This window comes from Nelumbo lutea, chromosome 7 (genome assembly GCF_056320005.1).
Source record: "Nelumbo lutea isolate HS-2025 chromosome 7, American lotus-T2T, whole genome shotgun sequence".
Taxonomy (NCBI): Eukaryota; Viridiplantae; Streptophyta; class Magnoliopsida; order Proteales; family Nelumbonaceae; genus Nelumbo; species Nelumbo lutea.
Window position 1 is genome coordinate 54587581 of NC_142690.1, and position 19751 is coordinate 54607331.

Consider the following 19751-nt stretch of genomic DNA (forward strand, 5'->3'; position numbering starts at 1 on the left):
ACACATGGAAGTTGACAAACATTTCATCTGAGAGAAAGTTGCCTATCAAGAAGTGTGACTTCCTAATATGCAGCTTGCCGATATCTTCACCAAGGCAGTCAACAAAATCAAGCTTGAGTCAGATTTAAGCAAGTTGGGAATGATAAATATATTTTCCCAACTTGAGGGGGAGTGTAGAGAAAATGGTTGACCAGCTCGTGGTCCCCACTTGTTCATATGTTTATCCTTTGTTTATAGTGTTGTTAGAATTCTTTTTCTATTGTTTCTTGTGACAGGGGCATTCCTATCATTGTACCACTTATTGTTATAGACCTATTTTAAATATCACTTGGGGTGGCAGACCAAGCCTGACCAAACCCCTCCTTCTCTTCTATTCTCTCTTCCTCCTCTCTTCTTCTCTTCTCTTCTCTTCATCTCTGTTTTCTTTTGTTTACTAAACAGGTCTGGACCTCCTTGGTTTCAAACAACTGTGGGTAAAATAAGCACTCTTTCCCCACAAACTCTCCACCCTCTCACCAGAACACTCAAATCTGTTCTATGGATTAGAATGCCTAGCACATCAGCTACTGAGGTGAATAAAAAAGCTGATAGGGGGTCCCCTTGTCTAATTCATTTGATAGAAGGAAAGTGGTCCACAATTGTACCACTAACCAAAATTGAATGGTGTTAGGTCCTTACACAGCCATTAACCCACTTGCACCATTTATCTCTAAACCCATAGTTCCTCATTACTTCAAATAGAAAGTCCCAGTCCACCAAATCATAGGCTTTCTCCAAGTCAAGTTTACAAATCATCCCCTTCTTTCCCTTCCTTTTCATCTCCTCCACACTCTCATTGGCAATAGGGATTTGATCAATGATCTGCCTATTCATGATAAAAGTTCCTTGATTTGGGGAGATAATGGTAGGAAGCACTGATTTAGTTCTCCGACACAGCACCTTTGCAATGATTTTATACAAGCTATTCACCAAGTTGATAAGCCTAAATTTCTTAGGATGAGTTGCCCCACCTTTTTTTGGGATCAAAGCAACGAATGTAGAGTTCAAGCCTAGATTTATTACCCCTCTACTAAAGAATTCACTGAACACCCTTAGGATATCCTCTTTTATGATGTCCCAACAATCTAGGATATCCACTTTATTCTGTTTTTCTTATTGGATATTTACCCAAATGGCTCATGAAATCCGATTGAATACAAACAGCTCCAGTATTCTTATGTGGAATCACCATCTTCCATTAATGATAGAATGTTTTTCAAACACCCATGATGCAAATTCACAGAATAAGGAAATTCAAAAGATGCAATATTAATAGATGCCAGGTTTAACCATCAATGTGAAATAAACCCAATCTTGTTAATGTGTAACATTCTTTCAAAGAACCTTCCACCACCACATCAGAGCATAGTGAAGCAAAATTTCCATCAAAATTCAAGTTATATTCTACAGCATATAATTTTGACCAATAGATTACCCCTACTAGATTAATCATCATCTAGGTATATGTGCCAGCTACATGAATCCTATTTAGCCACTCCATTCTATTCAATGCCACATATGCCCTATCATGAGCATGAAAAGACAAATCAGGATCCATGACCATGAGAGTTTGGCAAAAGTTGTAGTGTCGGCTGCCAACCTGACACAACCCTCCTCCTTTATCCAGGCTTGGGAATGACAATGTAAGATAAGTTCACACTAGTGGAGTTTAGATTTCCCTATTATATACCCTATAAATATATTTGTGAACATATTAAATTCATGGAACCAAGATAGATCAACCTTATAAGTATATAGCAGGAAATGGCTTCAAATAAAATAGTTTAAAAAATGTCAGAATTGTTAGAAGTAGTTACAGGGGCAGTATTGTCTTTTTCATGTTATTCTTTCTCTCTTATATCTAACGTAATTTTCCTAAGGGTATTGTAGTCATTTCAGCCTTAACAGAATGTTAATACAACCTGGGTCGATAATAAGGAGAAGTGAACAGATTTCTCCTTTCTTGTCTTCCCTCTTTTCTTCTCATTTCAGCCTTAATAGAATGTTATACAACCTGGGTCGACAGTAAGGAGAAGTGAACAAATTTCTCCTTTCTTATCTTCCCTCTTTTCTTCTCTTTCCCTTCCCTTTCTCTTCCTATCATCTTCTCTTTCTTTCTTCTATCCTCTCCTTCACTTTTTTCTTACCATATTAAAGTTGGAACATGGTATCAGAGCCTTGAGGTTGACTGTACTGTTCGAGGCACTGTTCACGTCCCAAGTTGCAGTTTTGTGTGAGTTGGTGGTGTTTTTCTAAAAGCCCTCTATTCAGCAGTTCGAAGAGAGCAGCTTTGTGATGTGTGGTGATTTTGTAGTGGTTTGTGTTGTGGTGAGTATGCAATTTTTCCCAAGTGTTTCTAAAGTAGAAGGTTGTTGATTCTTGGTGTTTTTCCTAAAGAAAAAGGTGCTACAGTAGTTGCACACTAGCAGTTGACAGTTTGCCAAGGTGAAAAATCAGTGGTCTCCTCTCACTCATGGCTTCATCACATGGTAGCACTAAACCTACAGTAGTTGTACAATCAGATTTCATGACTTCTCAATTAACTACGGTGAAACTCAATGGTACTAAATATATCCCATGGGCCAAGTCGGTTGAGGTATCTCTCATTGCAAGAGGCAAGTTGAAGTACATCAAGGAAGGTTCATTGAAAAGTGAATCAAAAGAGTACAATGAATGGGTACAAGGGAATGCCCAAATTATAACATCACTTTGGAATATCATGGAGAATCACATTACTGTAAACCTTATGTTTCTAGACACGGCCAAAGAGATTTGGGACCATGCCAAGCAATTGTACTCTGACAAAACATTGTCACAAGAAATTACCAGTTGTACTAAGACTATTTTTCTCTTCAACAAGGGGATAAAAGTGTTGAAGAATACTATGCTTCTCTAAAAATCTTAAGAAATGAGCTCAATGTTTATCAACCCCTATCCACTGATTTGAAGACTCAACAAGAACAACGAGAACATCTAGATGTAGCAAGATTTTTATCTGGGTTGAGGTCTGAATTTGAACCAGTGCGAACCCAAATCTTAGGGAGTAGTGATGTCTGAGGTTTTCTCTCGCATAAGGAGAGCCTCAAATCCACATAGTGATCATCCCCCACCTTCAGAGAGAACAGCCATGGTGGTTTCCAAATGAGGCTTTCCTGGTAGACATATGCGTGTTAGAGATGGAGGAAATGTGAGGGGTTTTGACCATGGGCCCAGAGGTGCACGAGGAGGTGGTAGAGAGTTTGGTTGTGCAAGAGGTGGTGGTGGTCGTAGTATTAGTGGTCGTGGTTCAGCTCATGAGTACTCACATTGTGGACGAGAAGGTCACACAATCAACTTTTGTTATGATCTTCATGGCCCTCCATCCTCCTGGGCTAACCAAGCAATGATGGAAGGTGATTATGGGAGTCTTAGTGTAACTCAAGATGCTCATACTTCCGATGTTGGTAAGGATAAAGACATAATTTCTATCTCAGGTGAGGAGTATGAAAAGCTTCGCCAGTCTGCATCTTCTAGTTCTGCCACTGCGACACTTGTGAAGTCAGGTACTGCTTGTCTTGCTTCTAGTTCTTCACCTTCACCTTGGGTAATTGATTTTGGAGCTTTAAGCCTCATGACTGGCTCCTCAGATATGTTTGTATCCTTGTCACCACCTTCTACCTCTCAAACCATTATCTCAGTTGATGGCTCTTCTTCTACTGTTACTGGTACTGGTAATGTGTCTCTTGGTTCTGACCTTAGTTTACGCTCAGTTTTTTATGTTCCTAAGTTTCCCTTTAGTCTCTTGTCTATAAGTAAGCTTACTCAAACCGGTCATTGTTCAATAACATTTTAACCATCATATTGTGTCTTTTAGAATCTCAAGACGGGGAAGGCAACTAGTGGCGGTCGTGAAATTGGAGGACTATACTACTTGGATGGCCATGGTCCTCAAAAGGCTCTTCATTCCTCTCGTACACCATATCAATGGCATTGTCGTCTTGGTCATCCTTCTCTGCGTGTTTTGAAAAAGCAAGTCCCAACCTTGGAGTTTGTAACTCAGCTAGATTGTGAGTCATGTCAGTTGAGTGAACATCATAGAGTGTCTTTTGTTCCCAGGGATGATAAGAGAGTCTTGAGTCCTTTTGCTTTAGTCCACTCAGATGTTTGGGGTCCTAGTCGTGTGTCATCTTGTAGTGGATCAGATATTATGTAACATTTATTGATGACTATTCAAGAATAACATGGATTTACATAATGAAGGATCGTTTAGAATTGTTCTCTATTTTTCTACCTTTTCATGTTGAGATAAGGAATCAGTTTGGTGCATGCATTAAAGTGTTTTGTTCAGATAATTCCAAGGAATACTTTCATAATAATTTTCAATCTTATTTTGACTCTCGTGGTATTATACATCAATCCTCATGTTCACACACTCCTTAGCAAAATGGTGTGGCTGAGAGAAAAAAAATCGTCACGTGATTGAAACTACTTGAGCCTTGTAGATTCAAATGTCAATTCCTAAAATTTATTGGAGTGATGCATTTCTCACCTCTTGTTTTCTCATAAACCGTATGCCTTCTTCAGTCCTAGATGGCGAGTCACCTTTCTCTATCTTGTTTCCTTCCATCTTGCCTTTCTCTCTTCCTCCTCGTGTGTTTGGTTGTGTGTGTTTTGTTCACAAATTGGGTCCAGGCCATGGTAAACTTGACTCCAGAGCTATTAGATGTGTTGTTCTTGGTTACTCTCATACTCAAAAAGGTTGCAAATGCTATGATCATGTTTTACAGAAAGCCTTTGTTGCTCCGAATGTTACCTTCTTTGAGAGTTTACCCACTTTTTCTGGACGTGAACCTTCTCCTTCTATTCCTCTTCCCTCTAAATATGTTAATGTCTTTATTCCTTTGGTTACTATGGAGGAGCCTATTCGACCATCTATTCACAGAGTTTACTCTAGATGTGATAGACAACCAGAATTGTCGCCAGTAGTTGATCCAGCTCCAACTTCTAACATGCCAGCAGAGTCTGTCGTCGATAGATCCACAATCCTCAGATCTTGATCTTCCTATTGCCCTTCATAAAGGTAAGCGTACTTGCACAGATGACCCCCTTTCTCAGTATGTCTCCTTTGCTCACTTGTCTCCTTCACATCAACGTTTCATTTCCCTTCTATCCTCTGTTTCTCTACCATGTTCTCTATAGGAAGCCCTCCCATCTCCTAACTGGAAGAAGGTGATAGATGAAGAATTTCATGCTCTTTAGTCCAATAATACTTGGGATCTCACTTCCTTACCACCTGGGAAGCAGGTCGTTGGTTGTCGATGGGTATATACAGTTAAACACCATCAAGATGGTGGTATTGAGCGGTTCAAAGCTCAACTTGTTGCAAAGGAGTATACTGTATGAGAGCCCATTTCTTTAGCTGCCCACATTGGTTAGCCAAGGAGTATACTGTACGAGAGCCCATTTCTTTAGCTGCCCACTTTGGTTAGCCCTTATTTCAACTTGATGTTAAAAATGCATTCCTCCATGGTGATCTTCAAGAGGAGGTATATATGGAGCAACCTCCTGGGTATGTTGCTCAGGGGGAGTCAGGAAAGGTGTGTCGATTGAAGAAGGCTATCTATGGGCTAAAGCAATCACCGCAGGCATGGTTCGGTTGTTTTAGTAGTGTGGTGCAAGATTTTGGCTTAAAACAATGCAGTATTGATCACTCTGTGTTTAGTAGAACCTCATCATCTAGGAAGATCATTCTAGCAATGTATGTTGATGATATTGTTCTCTCTAGCAATGATACACATGGAATTGATGAGTTGAAACAGTTCCTACAGCAACACTTTCAAACTAAAGATCTAGGAACCTTGAAATACTTTCTTGGAATTAAGGTAGCTCGATCGAAGTGAGGCATCTCTCTGTCCCAAAGATGTATGTTTTAGATATGTTTGATGAAACTAAGTTGTTAGGATCCAAGCCAGTTGAAACTCCCATGGATCCAATGTGAAGATGACTGATAGTCAAGGGGAGCCATTAAAAGACCCTACAAGGTATCAGAGACTAGTAGGCAAGTTGATCTATCTTACCATCACTAGGCCTAACATCTCCATTAGTGTTGGAGTCCTTGGTCAATTCATGCAGAATCCAACAATTGCTCATTGGGATGGTGTTATGAGGGTGCTGAAGTATCTAAAGGGTGTCCTGGTCGAGGGATTTTGTATAAGAAAGGGGGATATATGTCACTAGTAGGGTACTCAAATGCAGATTGGGTAGGGTCTCCGATGGACAGGAAGTCTACTACAGGTTATTGTACTTTCTTGTGCGGAAATCTCATTACTTGGAGGAGCAAGAAGCAGAACGTAGTTGCTAGGAGTAGCGCTGAAGCTGAATACAGGGCAATGGCCCATGCTACCTGTGAGTAGTCTGGTTGAAGCATCTTCTTCGGGAGATGAATATCACAATTTGTCGACCCATTAAATTGTTTTGTGACAACTAAGTTGCAACACATATTGCCTCTAATCCAGCGTTTCATGAAAGGACTAAACACATTGAAGTTGATTGCCATTTCATGAGAGAAAAAGTGACAAGTGGAGAGGTTGTTACACCCTATGTTAAATCTAAAGACCAAGTAGCTGATATTTTTACTAAAAGTGTGGGTCGCTCAAGGATGGACTATATTTGTAACAAGCTGGAACTTTATGATATATATGCTCCAGCTTGAGAGGGGGGATGGTCAGAATTGTTAGAAGTATTTAACAGGGGCAGTATTGTCTTTTTCATGTTATTCTTTCTCTCTTATATCTGCTGTAATTTTCCTAAGGGTATTGTAGTCATTTCAGCCTTAATAGAATGTTAATACAACCTAGGTCGACAGCAAGGAGAAGTGAACAGATTTCTCCTTTCTTGTCCTTCCCTTTTCTTCTCCTTTTCTTCCCTTTTCTCTTCCTATCATCTTCTCTTGCTTTCTTCTATCCTTTCCTTCACTTTTTTCTTACTTTGTTAAAGTTGGAACAAAAAAACAGAAAGAAAGAAAAGGGTTCAACTTGAACATTTTAGAACAAATTTCTAGGTCCTTGAAAGCTAGAAGATCCAAAGGTTTCAAACTAAGCTCCCACCCTCCAGCCACAAAAAAGATAAAGGAGTGTCATTATCATTTAAACCTCAAAAAGTAAGCTCTCATTTTTTAAGAAAAATAAAGAAGAAAATGTATTTCAGAAGAAAAAGAATACAGAAAAGGTGATAAATAATCACCACCACCCACCAAAGAAGAGAAAAACGAACCCAAGAAACAACCAAATCAACCTTCCTAGCAGTTCCTAAAAATTTGAAGACAAATGCAACCCAAACCTTGACAAAAAAGAGTCCAAAGAAAAACCTTACTGCACACCCTCTTTCCCTTTCAACACTTTTAAGCTCAACCTAACCAAACTTATTTTCCCATCTATACTTCAACCCCTAAATCCCCGAGACAACAAAAAAGAAAAAAAAATGAAAAATGAAAAAAAGGAAAGCTCTATTACTCAACTGTTTCATCAGCTTGGAAAGAGATCTCATTGTTTTTCTTAAACAAGTTTCTTTGATTTCTTCATACTCTTAATTGAGCCCATCCCAAATAAACCCCCTTCAATCTTGCAAAAACTTTTGACACTTGAACTGAATCCTGATTCATCCACCTTCTAAACCTTCTGACTGCTTTAAGAATCCTCTCAACCCCTTGCATACCCCCTACCTTATCATTAATCCTCTCAAGTTCCAAAACAACATTTTTCTCAAAGACCTGAACTGCCTTCTCTACACTAACCCGATTGTCATCCTCTTCCCCAAATGTATTCCATTTCTTTTGAAACTCATCGTAATTTGCCAAAGAGCTCCCCCTCACCAATTTCCAGATTTGTTTTCCTTTTTCTCCTTCTTTTGCAAGCAATCTCTGCCCAGGAAGGATATACCCAAAATTTTACTCACCTCCACCTCAGCTGAGACCAATCTCCAAGTCAATAGCACTCTCAACTTCATGCATTTCATCAATAATTGTACCTTCCTTAGTTGAATTGAGTTTCCTACCATCCTCATTTTCCTTCTCTCTACCTTCTTCTTCAACCTCCTTTCCTTTCTCTTTTGTAACAACTCATGTTCTATACTTCCTTTTTCTTTTATAAACCCTTGACCAACCCACTTTGCTAACTCCTTTCTCCACGCCCCTTCTCCTTCCTTCAATTTCCCTTTCTCCAATCCATCCGCACCCTCTCCCTCTGTTTGTTATATCCAAGTTCTCTCCTTTCTTGTTTTCATCAACAACCTGTCTCAAATCCACGCCTTCGATCAGAGCGAGTTTCCACCAACACTTCACCAGTTTCTCTACCTACTTCATTTCTGCCACCACCTTGACACCCATCTGGATCCAATGTCTTCTCATCAGAGGAGGACGATGATGGACCTGGAATAGTGTCTATTTTTTATAAGCGACAGGGTAAAAATATTCATTCAACACCAAGTTAGTATACAGCCAGAAAAGCATGCAGCACTAGCCCTGCCAATAGAGGCCACCCTCAAATGACAACAGAGCACAAACAAAAGACAAAAAACAAACGACATAGATATTACAAATTAGCAGTCGATCCTGGGCATCCCCAATCTAAACAAGATTTCCCAACCCCAGCCTTAGCCAGAGAATCAGCCAACATGTTGGCAATCTTAGCCACCACCTTGACACCCATCTGGATCCAATGTCTTTGCATCAGAGGACGATGATGGACCTGGAATAGTGTCTATTTTTTTATAAGCGACAGGGTCAAAATATTCATTCAACACCAAGCTGCACACAAAGTATACAGCCAGAAAAGCATGCAGCACTAGCCCTCCCAATAGAGGCCACCCTCAAATGACAATAGAGCACAAACAAAAGACAAAAAACAAATGACATAGATATTACAAATTAGCAGCCGATCCTGGGCATCCCAATCTAAACAAGATTTCCCAACCCCAGCCTTAGCCAGAGAATCAGCCAACATGTTGGCACTCCTAGGCACCCATTTGAATGAAGCATTGAAATCAGCACCTAGAGCTTGAGCCATTCTGACTAAAGGTCTAAATTTCCAAGGAATCTGGCCTTGCCTTGTCATCCAGCAAAACTACACTTGACAGTCAACCTCAACTTCCACATTCCTTATTTTAAGGGTAAAGAAAAATTTATTGAACTGCCTAGTCAACGACTTCAAACCCTGAACCAAGGCCAAAAGTTCAGCTCTTGAAGAATTCCCTTGTCCCACCAGACCTGGAAAGGTTAGAATGATACTGCCCCCATGGTCTCTAACAAGTCCCCCCACCCCTGAGGGCCCCGGGTTTCCAAGGCTACCAAGTTAAGTTTGAGCACCTCTAAATCGGGAGGGGACAAATCTACTGTTGGGATTCTTTGCTGTAAATTAGCTATAAATTAGGCTACAAATCAGGTGTAATTAGCTATATAATTGTTTCCTTATTTAGAATATATTACACAAGATTTTCTCTTCTAAAATAGGGAACAAGTCCTAATGTTTAGGACTCCAACTGTATACAAAAACATGTTCTGCTGGAATATAAAAAAAAAACAGGTCATTCAAACCTAATTATTCACATGGTATCAGAGCAACCCTAGACGCCTCCTGTTCTTCCCACAGCCGTCCTAGGTCAGTTCTCTATCTACTGCTTTTCCAGCAGCATTCTACACTGCTTATTCCAGCAGTATTCATCAGCCATCCTAGCCTTTATCTCATTCCCGGCAGCAACATCAAATACCATCCAAGACAAACACCAAGGAATCTTCAATTGGAACTCCAAAATCCTCCTCCTCAAATGTCGAAACTGTTATGTTCAACAACAATGGCGGAGACTTTACAAACTACTCATCCACACCCATCACCATCTACAAATTGAATGGCTGAAACTACATCCAATGGTCTCAATCCTTCATGTTTCATGTCCGCAGCAAGGAGAAAGAAGATTATCTCACCAGAAATATCACCAAAACAGATGAAAAAGATGCTGGTTATCGGATTTGGAAGAGAGATAACAGCCAAGTTATGTCTTGGCTAGTGAATTCCATGGAGCCACACATAAGAGAAAATTTTCTCCTATATGAAACAGCTGCAGAGATCTGGGAAGCTGCAAAAGACATTTATTCTCACAAAGATAACACCCCCAAACTGGTGACAATTGAGGGCGTCTTGCATGATCTCCGACAAGGTGATTTATCTGGGACCGAGTATTACAACAAACTCCATCAAAGCTGGCAGCACCTGGACGCTTTTGAAAAATATTCCTGGGATACTACCGCTGATCTCAAACAATACAAGAAGATAATTGAGAATAAGCGGGTCTACAAATTTTGCTTGGGACTAAATTTAAGTCTTGATGCTGTAAGAGGAAGGATATTTAGCACAAAACCACAGCCAAGCTTACGTGAAGCATTCTCTGAGGTCCGAAGGGAAGAGAGTAGACGCCATTTGATGTTGGGGATGGAAAAATCAGCTGCTGGTGGTGAGTCATCAGCCTTGGCTGCCCGAAACCAGCAGCAGCCACGCAAAGGGGGAAGGCCATGGTGTGAACATTGCCGCCACCCTGGACATACCAAAGAAACCTGCTAGAAACTCCATGGAAAACCTGCTGATTGGAAGCCAAAGACAGCAGCAGAGAAGGAAATTTTAGCAAAGAGGAACTTGATGGACTGAGAAGGCTGCTGCAATCACAGCAAAATCCACCAGTTGTTGGGTCAGGTTCCATAGCTCAAAAAGGTAACTTTCTTACGGCTTTGACTGTAAAACAAGAGCACTATAAACCTTGGATTGTGGACTCTGGTGCTTCCGATCACATGACAAGAGATAGGCGAGTTTTCCACACATATTCTCCTTGTAATGAAACTCTCACAGTTAGAATTGCAGATGGTTCTTTGGCAAAAGTTGAAGGAACTGGTTCAGTTGTGGTATCCAGGGACATAATACTCAAATTTGTTCTATATGTTCCTAATCTAGACTGCAACCTACTCTCCATAAATAAAATTACCCAAGATCTTAACTGTATAGCTAAATTTTCTCCTTATGTCTGTGAATTTCAGGATTTGACTTCGGGGAGGATGATTGGCAGTGCTAGGAGTCATGTTGGGCTCTATCATCTTGAGGTTCAACCGGATTCTGTAAGACAATCTCATCTAGGAGTGAGTGAACCTATTTCTTGTCACAATAATTCTTGTGTGTCTGTTAGTGAGTTGAAAAGTGAGAGTGATGGTGTGGCATTACAGGTTAGGTCACCCAAGTTTTATGTACTTATCCAAACTTTTCCCAAGTTTATTCAGAAATAAAAGTGCTAGTTCTTTTCAGTGCGAAATTTGTCAATTTGCAAAACACTCTTGCATTTCATACCCAATTCACCCATACAAAGCATCGAAACCTTTTTCTATGATCCACAGTGATGTTTGGGGTCCATCTCAAGTTCCAAATGTCACAGGAGCTCGTGATTGATCTCTTTCATAGATGATCACACACGACTCACATGGATTTTTCTCATGAAAAATAAATCAGAAGTTCCTCAAATATTTAAGAATTTCAAAACAATGATTAAAAATCAATTTCAAACTTCTATTCAAATACTTAGAACTGACAATGGAAGAGAGTTTTTTGCTCTAATCTTGGCTCATATCTATCAATGAGGGAATCATACACCAAAGTTCCTGTGTAGATACCCCTCAGCAAAATGGGATAGCCGAGAGAAAGAATACACACCTTCTAGACATTGCCATGTCTTTGTTGTTTTCATCCAATGTTCCAAAACGTTTTTGGGGTGAGACTATACTTATAGCAGCATACCTAATCAATCAACTTCCATCCAAAGTACTAGACTTTTCCACTCCAAATCAAGTATTTTTACAACACTTTCCTCAAAGTTGGCTGATTTCCTCTCTTCTGCTAAAAATATTTGGGTGTACTGTGTTTGTGCATATCCATCAACAACATCGAACCAAGCTTGACTCTCGATCCACCAAATGTATCTTTATAGGGTACTCTCCCAACCAAAAGGGTTACAAATGCTTTTGTCCTAACAACCAAAAGTTTTATCACACCATGGATGTCACATTTTTTGAAACCAAACCCTATTACCCCAAAACTGATATTCAGGGGGAGAGTTCTAGTCAAAGTCAACCACAAGAATATCAGTTTTTCTTGGATAGCATAGATTGCACACCAGAAACACTGGAAACACCTTCTCCAAGTGTACAAATTGAATCTGAACCGAAACCAACTGATTTTGAACCTCCCGAGATAATTGTCTATCACAGAAAAAGGGGAGAACCGAAGGAATCAGAGACTCTAGCAGATTCACAAATACTGCCAGCATCTGAACCTGAGGTAAAAATCCCTACATCTGACTTACAGACTGTGGAGGAAAATTCTGCAGGTACTAGTTTAAGTGATCACGATAATTCCGATGAGAACCTACCCATTGCACTCAGGAAAGGGGTGAGAGAATGCAGAAGTAGGCCATTGTACCCTATTGGCAACCATGTGAATTATGAGGGACTATCTTCATCTTACCAAGCATTCACCAACAAAATCAATTCTATCTCCATTCCTGGTTCAATCCAAGAAGCCATGCTATCCCAGAATGGAAGACGGCAGTTAACGAAGAAGTTAATGCTCTAGTGAAGAATGGTACTTGGGAAATTACTGATTTGCCTCATGGAAAGAATGTGATTGGGTGCAAGTGGATCTTCACTGTAAAAACAAAGGCAGATGGTAGTATTGAGAGATACAAGGCTCGATTGGTAGCTAAGGGATTTACTCAATCCTATGGCATAGATTATGAGGAGACCTTTGCTCCGGTTGCAAAACTCAACACTATTCGGATACTTCTCTCTCTTGCAGCAAATTTGGATTGCCCCCCCATCAACTAGATGTCAAGAATGCGTGCTTGAACAGAAATCTAGAAGAGGAGGTCTATATGGACATTCCCCAGGGACTACAAAACTCATCAAACATCAACAAAGTTTGTAGACTAAAGAAGTCACTTTATGGTCTCAAACAATCACCTCGAGCTTGGTTTGAGAGATTTACCAGAGTTATGAAGAGTAATGGGTATATACCGGGACAGTCTGATCATACAATGTTTGTCAAACATTCTTCAGAAGGACTGATTTCTGCGTTGATTGTCTATGTTGATGATATTGTTCTAACAAGGGATTATGCTGAGGAGTTTCCAAGAGTCAAAGAATTTCTGACTAGAGAGTTTGAGATCAAGGACCTAGGTAAACTCACATACTTCTTGGGAATGGAAGTGGCTAGGTCTAAGCGGGGCATTGCAGTTTCTCAAAGAAAGTATGTACTGGATCTTCTTAAAGAAACAGGTATGCTTGGGTGTAAACCTGCAGAGACACCTATGGACTACACTACCAAACTCGGTTCAAATAAAGAAAGTGCTCCTGTAGATAAGAAGATATCAAAGGCTTGTAGGGAAGTTGATCTATCTCTCACATACTAGGCCTGACATAGCATTCTCAGTAAGCGTTGTTAGTCAGTTCATGAACAACCCTACTGAAGAACACATGACAGCGGTGTACAAAATCTTAGATACTTGAAAATGACTCCAGGAAAGGGACTGTTATTCAGAAAAAAACTCAAGTAGGGAAATGGAATTGTATTCTGATGCAGACTGGGCAGGCTCAATCACAGATAGACGATCCACTTCTAGATATTGTACCTATGTTTGGGGAAATTTGACAACATGGAGAAGTAAAAAGCAAGTTGTGGTGGCTAGGAGTAGTGGAGAAGCGGAATTTCGAGCTATGGCTCATGGTATTTGTGAAGGAATTTGGGTGAAAAGAGTATTAGCCGAATTGAAGATACCTTTTGAGGGAACAATCCAGCTACTGTGTGATAGTCAATCTGCCATCAATATTGCTAAAAATCCAGTTCATCATGACTGAACCAAGCATGTGGAAATAGATCAGCATTTTATCAGAGAAAAGATAGAAGGGAAAGTGATCAAACCTGTTTACATTCCTTCTAATCTTCAGACTGCCGATATCCTAACTAAAGCACTTCCAAGGGCGCATTTTGAAGATCTTAGTTGCAAACTGGGTATGATAAATATTTACAGCCCAGCTTGAGGGGGAGTGTTGGGATTCTTTGCTGTAAATTAGCTATAAATTAGGCTACAAATCAGGTGTAATTAGCTATATAATTGTTTCCTTATTTAGAATAGATTAGGCAAGATTTTCTCTTCTAAAATAGGGAACAAGTCCTAACGTTTAGGACTCCAATTGTATATAAAAACATGTTCTGCTGGAATAGAAAAAAAAAAAAAAAAAAAAAAAAAACAGGTCTTTCAAACCTAATTATTCACATCTACCATCCTTTGTTGTCATGTATGCTGAAACTCTGTCACCACCTGCCACTCCCTAAGCAGATCATTGATAGAAACCCCTTGAAAAGCCCCACAAATCATAGGTCAATGAGCTACCCTTACTTTTGTAAGTTCAAACACTTCCTCCACAGGTTTGCACTTTTCTTCAAAAATCTTCGCATTTCTTTCACACCAGAATCCCCATAGCACCACCCCACGAATGCATTGCCAAGCAATCTTTGTCTTTGTGTAGACCCTCCAAAGACATCAGATTTGAATAGATCTACCGCACCTGGTGCCACCCAAGTTTTTCCAAACAGCGAGCGGAAAAGCTGCAACAAACTAGAAGCATAGGTACAATGTAAAAGTAGATAGTATTTTCACCGCTCTTCAAGCAAAGAACACACACATGACGAGAGAAAGCCCAGTGTTTCCATTTCCATTGGAGCCTTCCATGGGTGTTGATGATTTGGTTAACAGCCTCCCAAGAAAAAGCCATTACTTTAGGGGAAATCGGGCTACATCATAGCTCCTTAACTGGGAAAGATTGAGCCTCTGTAAGGGGAAGTAAGGATTTAAAAAAGGAGGCACAAGTGAAACAACCATTTTTTAAGCCTTCGCAAGACTTAGTAACCGTGGGCCCAAATGTCAGTCCAACTTTCATGACCTCAGAAGATATTCCAGCCCTAATGGACCCAATAGAAGACCCATTCATCTGTTCTAAACCTCTAGCCCCACCCACGTCACGTGACAATATAAAGTAACGTGTGAAACAGCTTGAACCGTCAGCCCAGTGAAAGATCCTTGATTCAAGACATGCTCTGCCTCATAGATGGGACTAAGATGCTTTGAGTTCACATGAATTGAAACAAAAGACAGCCTAATAGAATCCCCTGCCAACACCTGTTCTTTGGGCCTGTCACTCTCCATGCTTGGACCTCTGACACCTTTCCCATTTTGTCGAAACTGAGCTTCCTCAATAAAATTTTCATTTTTCCAATTTATAAAGACCGAGTCCTTTCCACTTCCAACATCCTGCCCGGCAGCTTTTGGTCTTTCCAGCCTTTCCACCTAGTACCCTTTCAGACTTGAGTTACAACCTAATACATTTGAATTGGCCTCTCCCCTTCCACCATGTGACATCTCCTTTTCTATCACTTCATCTTCTTCTTTCTGTCCTTCCACAGTTCTGCTTCAACAGAAGTTGCTAACCAGACACTGTAGGACAAACCATCCAAAAGGATCTCCACCTTGGAATTTCTTCTGGTCTCACTCCAGTAGGTCAAATCAACTCAGAAGAAAGCCTCCAAGCTGCCCCCACAAATCAATGGAATGGATTCAAAGGTTCCTTGCAGCCACAAGTGGAAAGGCAGTCCAGAAGCCCTAACAATGACCCCCTTCCGAAGATTAATCTCCTTCTTGTTGGAAAGAGGGCGCCACTTAGCCACCAAAAACATACCACTTACCAGAAGGAGCTTGAAGATTAAGTTATACAACCTCAATTTTGTCTTCTAACAAATCTAACAAGGCTTTGAGCCTATCAAAAGGAGTGATGATTAATGTACCACTAAATTTTAAACTTTTCACAATAATATTGGCAATCTCAATCCAATTTGAAACTTCAAAGCTTACCACCACAACCAACTTAGATTCCCAATCTTTCTTACTCTGGGTTGTTACTTCAAGATCCAAAATCTTTGGGATCTCCTGTACTTCAAGATCCAAAAACTTCTCTTTGTAACTGCACCTTGTTTATCATCCGCACTGCTAAGTTCCAAAGAAAGGAGATACTCGTGGAGCAGGCAAGAAATCTTCCTCCAACCCTCACTTCTTCTACCTTCTGGGAAACATACAAAATGCTTTTTTTCTTTCCAAAAAGATCCAAACAAAACAATAAACCTGCCTTTTGTATTGAACCTTCTTTGAGCCCAGAATCTTCTATCTCCTTCAACCACAGAGCTTCTTTACTCTACCTCCTTATTGGTGTTGCAAGCGCCTGCAATGAAATCTTGAAACCGACCAATATAGCCTTTCCTACCAGAAAAACTGTCAACCTCTTCCGTTCTTCTATCTTTTAAGCATTTGGCCCTTCTACACTAATTTCCTCAACAAAAAAAAAAAGCTTTTACCTTGTACCTTCAGCGATCTTCTCCACCAAAACTCACGACCCATTTTCTTACAAAAATTAAAGTGGCAGAGACTAGTCACTAAGACTCTCACAATCATGGCAACTTCACCTATACTAGTTTTATGAATCAACATATATAATGAATTTGTACAACAAGATGCATAACAAGAGAGCAAGTAGTTTGACTGATGCATTAAACAAGGGGTAAACAGAGCTCAATTGTTTTGAGCTAATTTACATGTAGAAAGTATGTAAATAACAAAGGAATTGTTAGGTGGGATGCTTGGCATATTTTAAATATTCATTTTATCTGTATATTTAATAAAAGCATGACAGTACGATCAGAGAGAAAGACAGAGTATACAGTATTCTCATCAGAAAATCCAAAAAAGATTTCATACCACACCAGTCTTCATATATATGAATAAGATAATACCCAAATTAACAATGTAGAGAACACCAAAGAGAATCTGCAATGACATCAAAGGCAACACATTATGAGGTGGGTTATTTATGCAGAAAATAACAGAATCTAGAGAAATTTTTGCCTACTGAGATATTAAGAACCCTAATATTTAAAAAAAAAAAAAACAGATTTCATTATTCAAATCAGGCAAAGCTTAACCATTTAAGCAACACAAAAGAAAACTAGGATATATTGATAACATTTTGCTAATTTCACGATAACCGCATAATTTCTACCTTAAACAAGAAACTTGTAAGATTTGATGGCATTTAAATATTCCACAATTATGCCACCATAACACTATTCTTTTGCCAAGGGGAAAAGTAGGTAAATATTCTTTTTTGAATAGGTAAGTAAATATTGAAATAATTAATGTAAAAATAAGACTTTGTAAATCATTTCAATTGTTCATAGGTTCTATGTTCATCACAATATATCATGTCTTCAACATGAATATTAAAACCAAGGTTCAAAGAATCGATGCTCTCGATACACAATTTTTGTATCAAGAGTTTCAATCAAATGAAATACTTTCTTTTTTAATTTATTTGTTCCAACCTTTTGTCAGTGGAAACACCATGTCGCATACTATCGGTTAAAACAATTGATATCCTTCAAAACTTATCTAGCATATCAGTCACCCTGAAAACCAATACAATGCACCCCATATCAAGCATGTCATATTGACACTTTGAACTTTAATTAAAACAGTTTTCTTTTCTTTTTTTGAGTCACAAAAAAAATTGTTAAGGTAAAACCTTAAAATACAAAGGAACAGGCATCCGGAGGTTGAGATGACATGATTGCAGAATATATACATTAATGGGTACTACCATCCCCCCAAAATAGATTCCCTCTCTCTAAACCTTATTTGTCAACCCATCTGAGAGACCATTTGCAGATCTGTATACCCAGTGTGCTGCAGCCACTCTATTTCTTGTGTGAGTTCTTTTAATTCTTTCAGTAAGTTCTTTGTACTGCCAAGGACACCTTGCTTCATCTTGATCCCAGACTACAACCACTTCTGAATCCCCTTCTAATTCTAATATGATGGTTGCATAATTCATCCTCTTTGCCAATTTCAGCCCCTGTAATACTGCTAATATTTAGACTCTGATTACATTTCCTTGGTCTTCTGTCCCAGAAAAGAGTGTTAAAGTGTCTACATTACTGTTCCTGAATACTCTTATTATAGAAGGGCCCGGATAATCCCTGCTGCAACAGTTAATGGATGCCAATTGCCTGAACTTTTTAAGAATTTTTTTACTTTTTGTTTATTGGCTACCGAGTTTTTTTTTTTTTTTGACAAGAAACAGAAATTTCATTAAACCAAACACAGTATGGGGTACAAATTCAACTCAAGCCACCAGCAAAGAGGCTTAAAACAAGCACAGAAAAAGAACAAGAAGAGATAGAAATGCAATTTCACAGATTATAAGCTGGTCCTAAGCAACCCAAATCTAATACATCTCTCCCAACCCCAGCTTTAGCCAAAAAAATCAGCCACTGAATTAGAACTCCTAGGCACCTACTTTAGTTACCAAGTTTCCTTTTTCTCAGTTATTAAAAAATGGGCAAATTTCTTAAAGTACCCCTAAGTTTTAGGAAATGAACTAACTCTACACCTACCGTTTACATATTGTCTTAAAGTACCCTCAAGTTTTCTGACAATTGACTAAATCCTCCCTTGCTGTTAGCATCCGCTAGAGTACCATCACAATCCGTACACATGTGACACCACGTGATGTACAAAATATTTTTAAAACCCAATATTATGGTCAATTTTGCCCTCCATTATTCTTCAAATTTTCAAAATAAAACTCAACATCCATCTTCTTTTGTAACAGTGGAGGCCAGCGGGAGTGAAGTAGGAGAAAAAGGTTTCCTCTCTATGGTCAATTTTGCCCTCCATTATTCTTCAAATTTTCAAAATAAAACTCAACATCCATCTTCTTTTGTAACAGTGGAGGCCAGCGGGAGTGAAGTAGGAGAAAAAGGTTTCCTCTCTGTCTCTCCCTCCCTCCCTCCTCAATTCTCTGGAGATCAAGCTTGGTTGGGTTTGAAATCTGGGAATTTATTTTTGGATATCCAGACTTAACTTAGAGAAATTGTTCCGGTTCCAATGTTGAGGAGGTAGTGATTTGGTCATTATTTTAGCGACACAACTACTAGGTTGGTTTGTAGAGGTGGGGGCAATGATGTAAGTTTCAGTTTGGATAACACACTGATCAATAATGTGTTGGCTTAACACTTGGAGAGAGAGAGAGAGAGGATCAAGTTTGAATCAAGAATGTCAATAGCTTCAAGGTCAACGACAGGCTGTGGCTGTCTAAAGACATAGTTCAGAGCTCCTCTCTCCAGTATTTTGTCTACCCAGTACCCACATAAACAAAAATCCATTATAACCCTAAACCCAAAATAACTATGACTGAGAACAAAGACCACCTGCTATACCTTGTAGAAATTCCTTGTAGTGGACAGGATTTTTCCAAAACTGAACTTGACCGATGTTTTGGCCATCAGAGAGATGTTCCTCTTCAGGAAGAACACAGCCCAAAACCAGCTCCCAAAACATGTTTCTTCTATAAATTGCTAAAACAGAGGAGCTCACAGAGCCCTGTTCGAATTGAAGGCTTTGCACAGCTGTTGATAGGGCCCAAAGGAGGCAACGCATCCTGAAGGTGGCTTGAGACAATTTTTCTACCAACCTACTATTACTCATCATGAGAGAGACAGAGCAGGTTTTTGCAAGTCCAAACTGTGCATCTTTTATGATCATGT

At 39.5% G+C, this 19751-nt stretch overlaps 1 protein-coding gene across 2 annotated transcripts in view; it reads right to left on the reverse strand.

The window, feature by feature from the left end:
• ALG3 (asparagine-linked glycosylation 3) overlaps nucleotides 1-19751 on the reverse strand; it is a 55890-nt gene that overhangs the window by 24208 nt on the left and 11931 nt on the right. For both annotated transcript variants that reach the window (XM_088952993.1, XM_088952994.1), the window contains one exon: nucleotides 16906-16974. In XM_088952993.1, the coding sequence (XP_088809119.1) occupies nucleotides 16906-16974 (69 nt within the window). The remainder of the gene's footprint in view (nucleotides 1-16905; nucleotides 16975-19751) is intronic.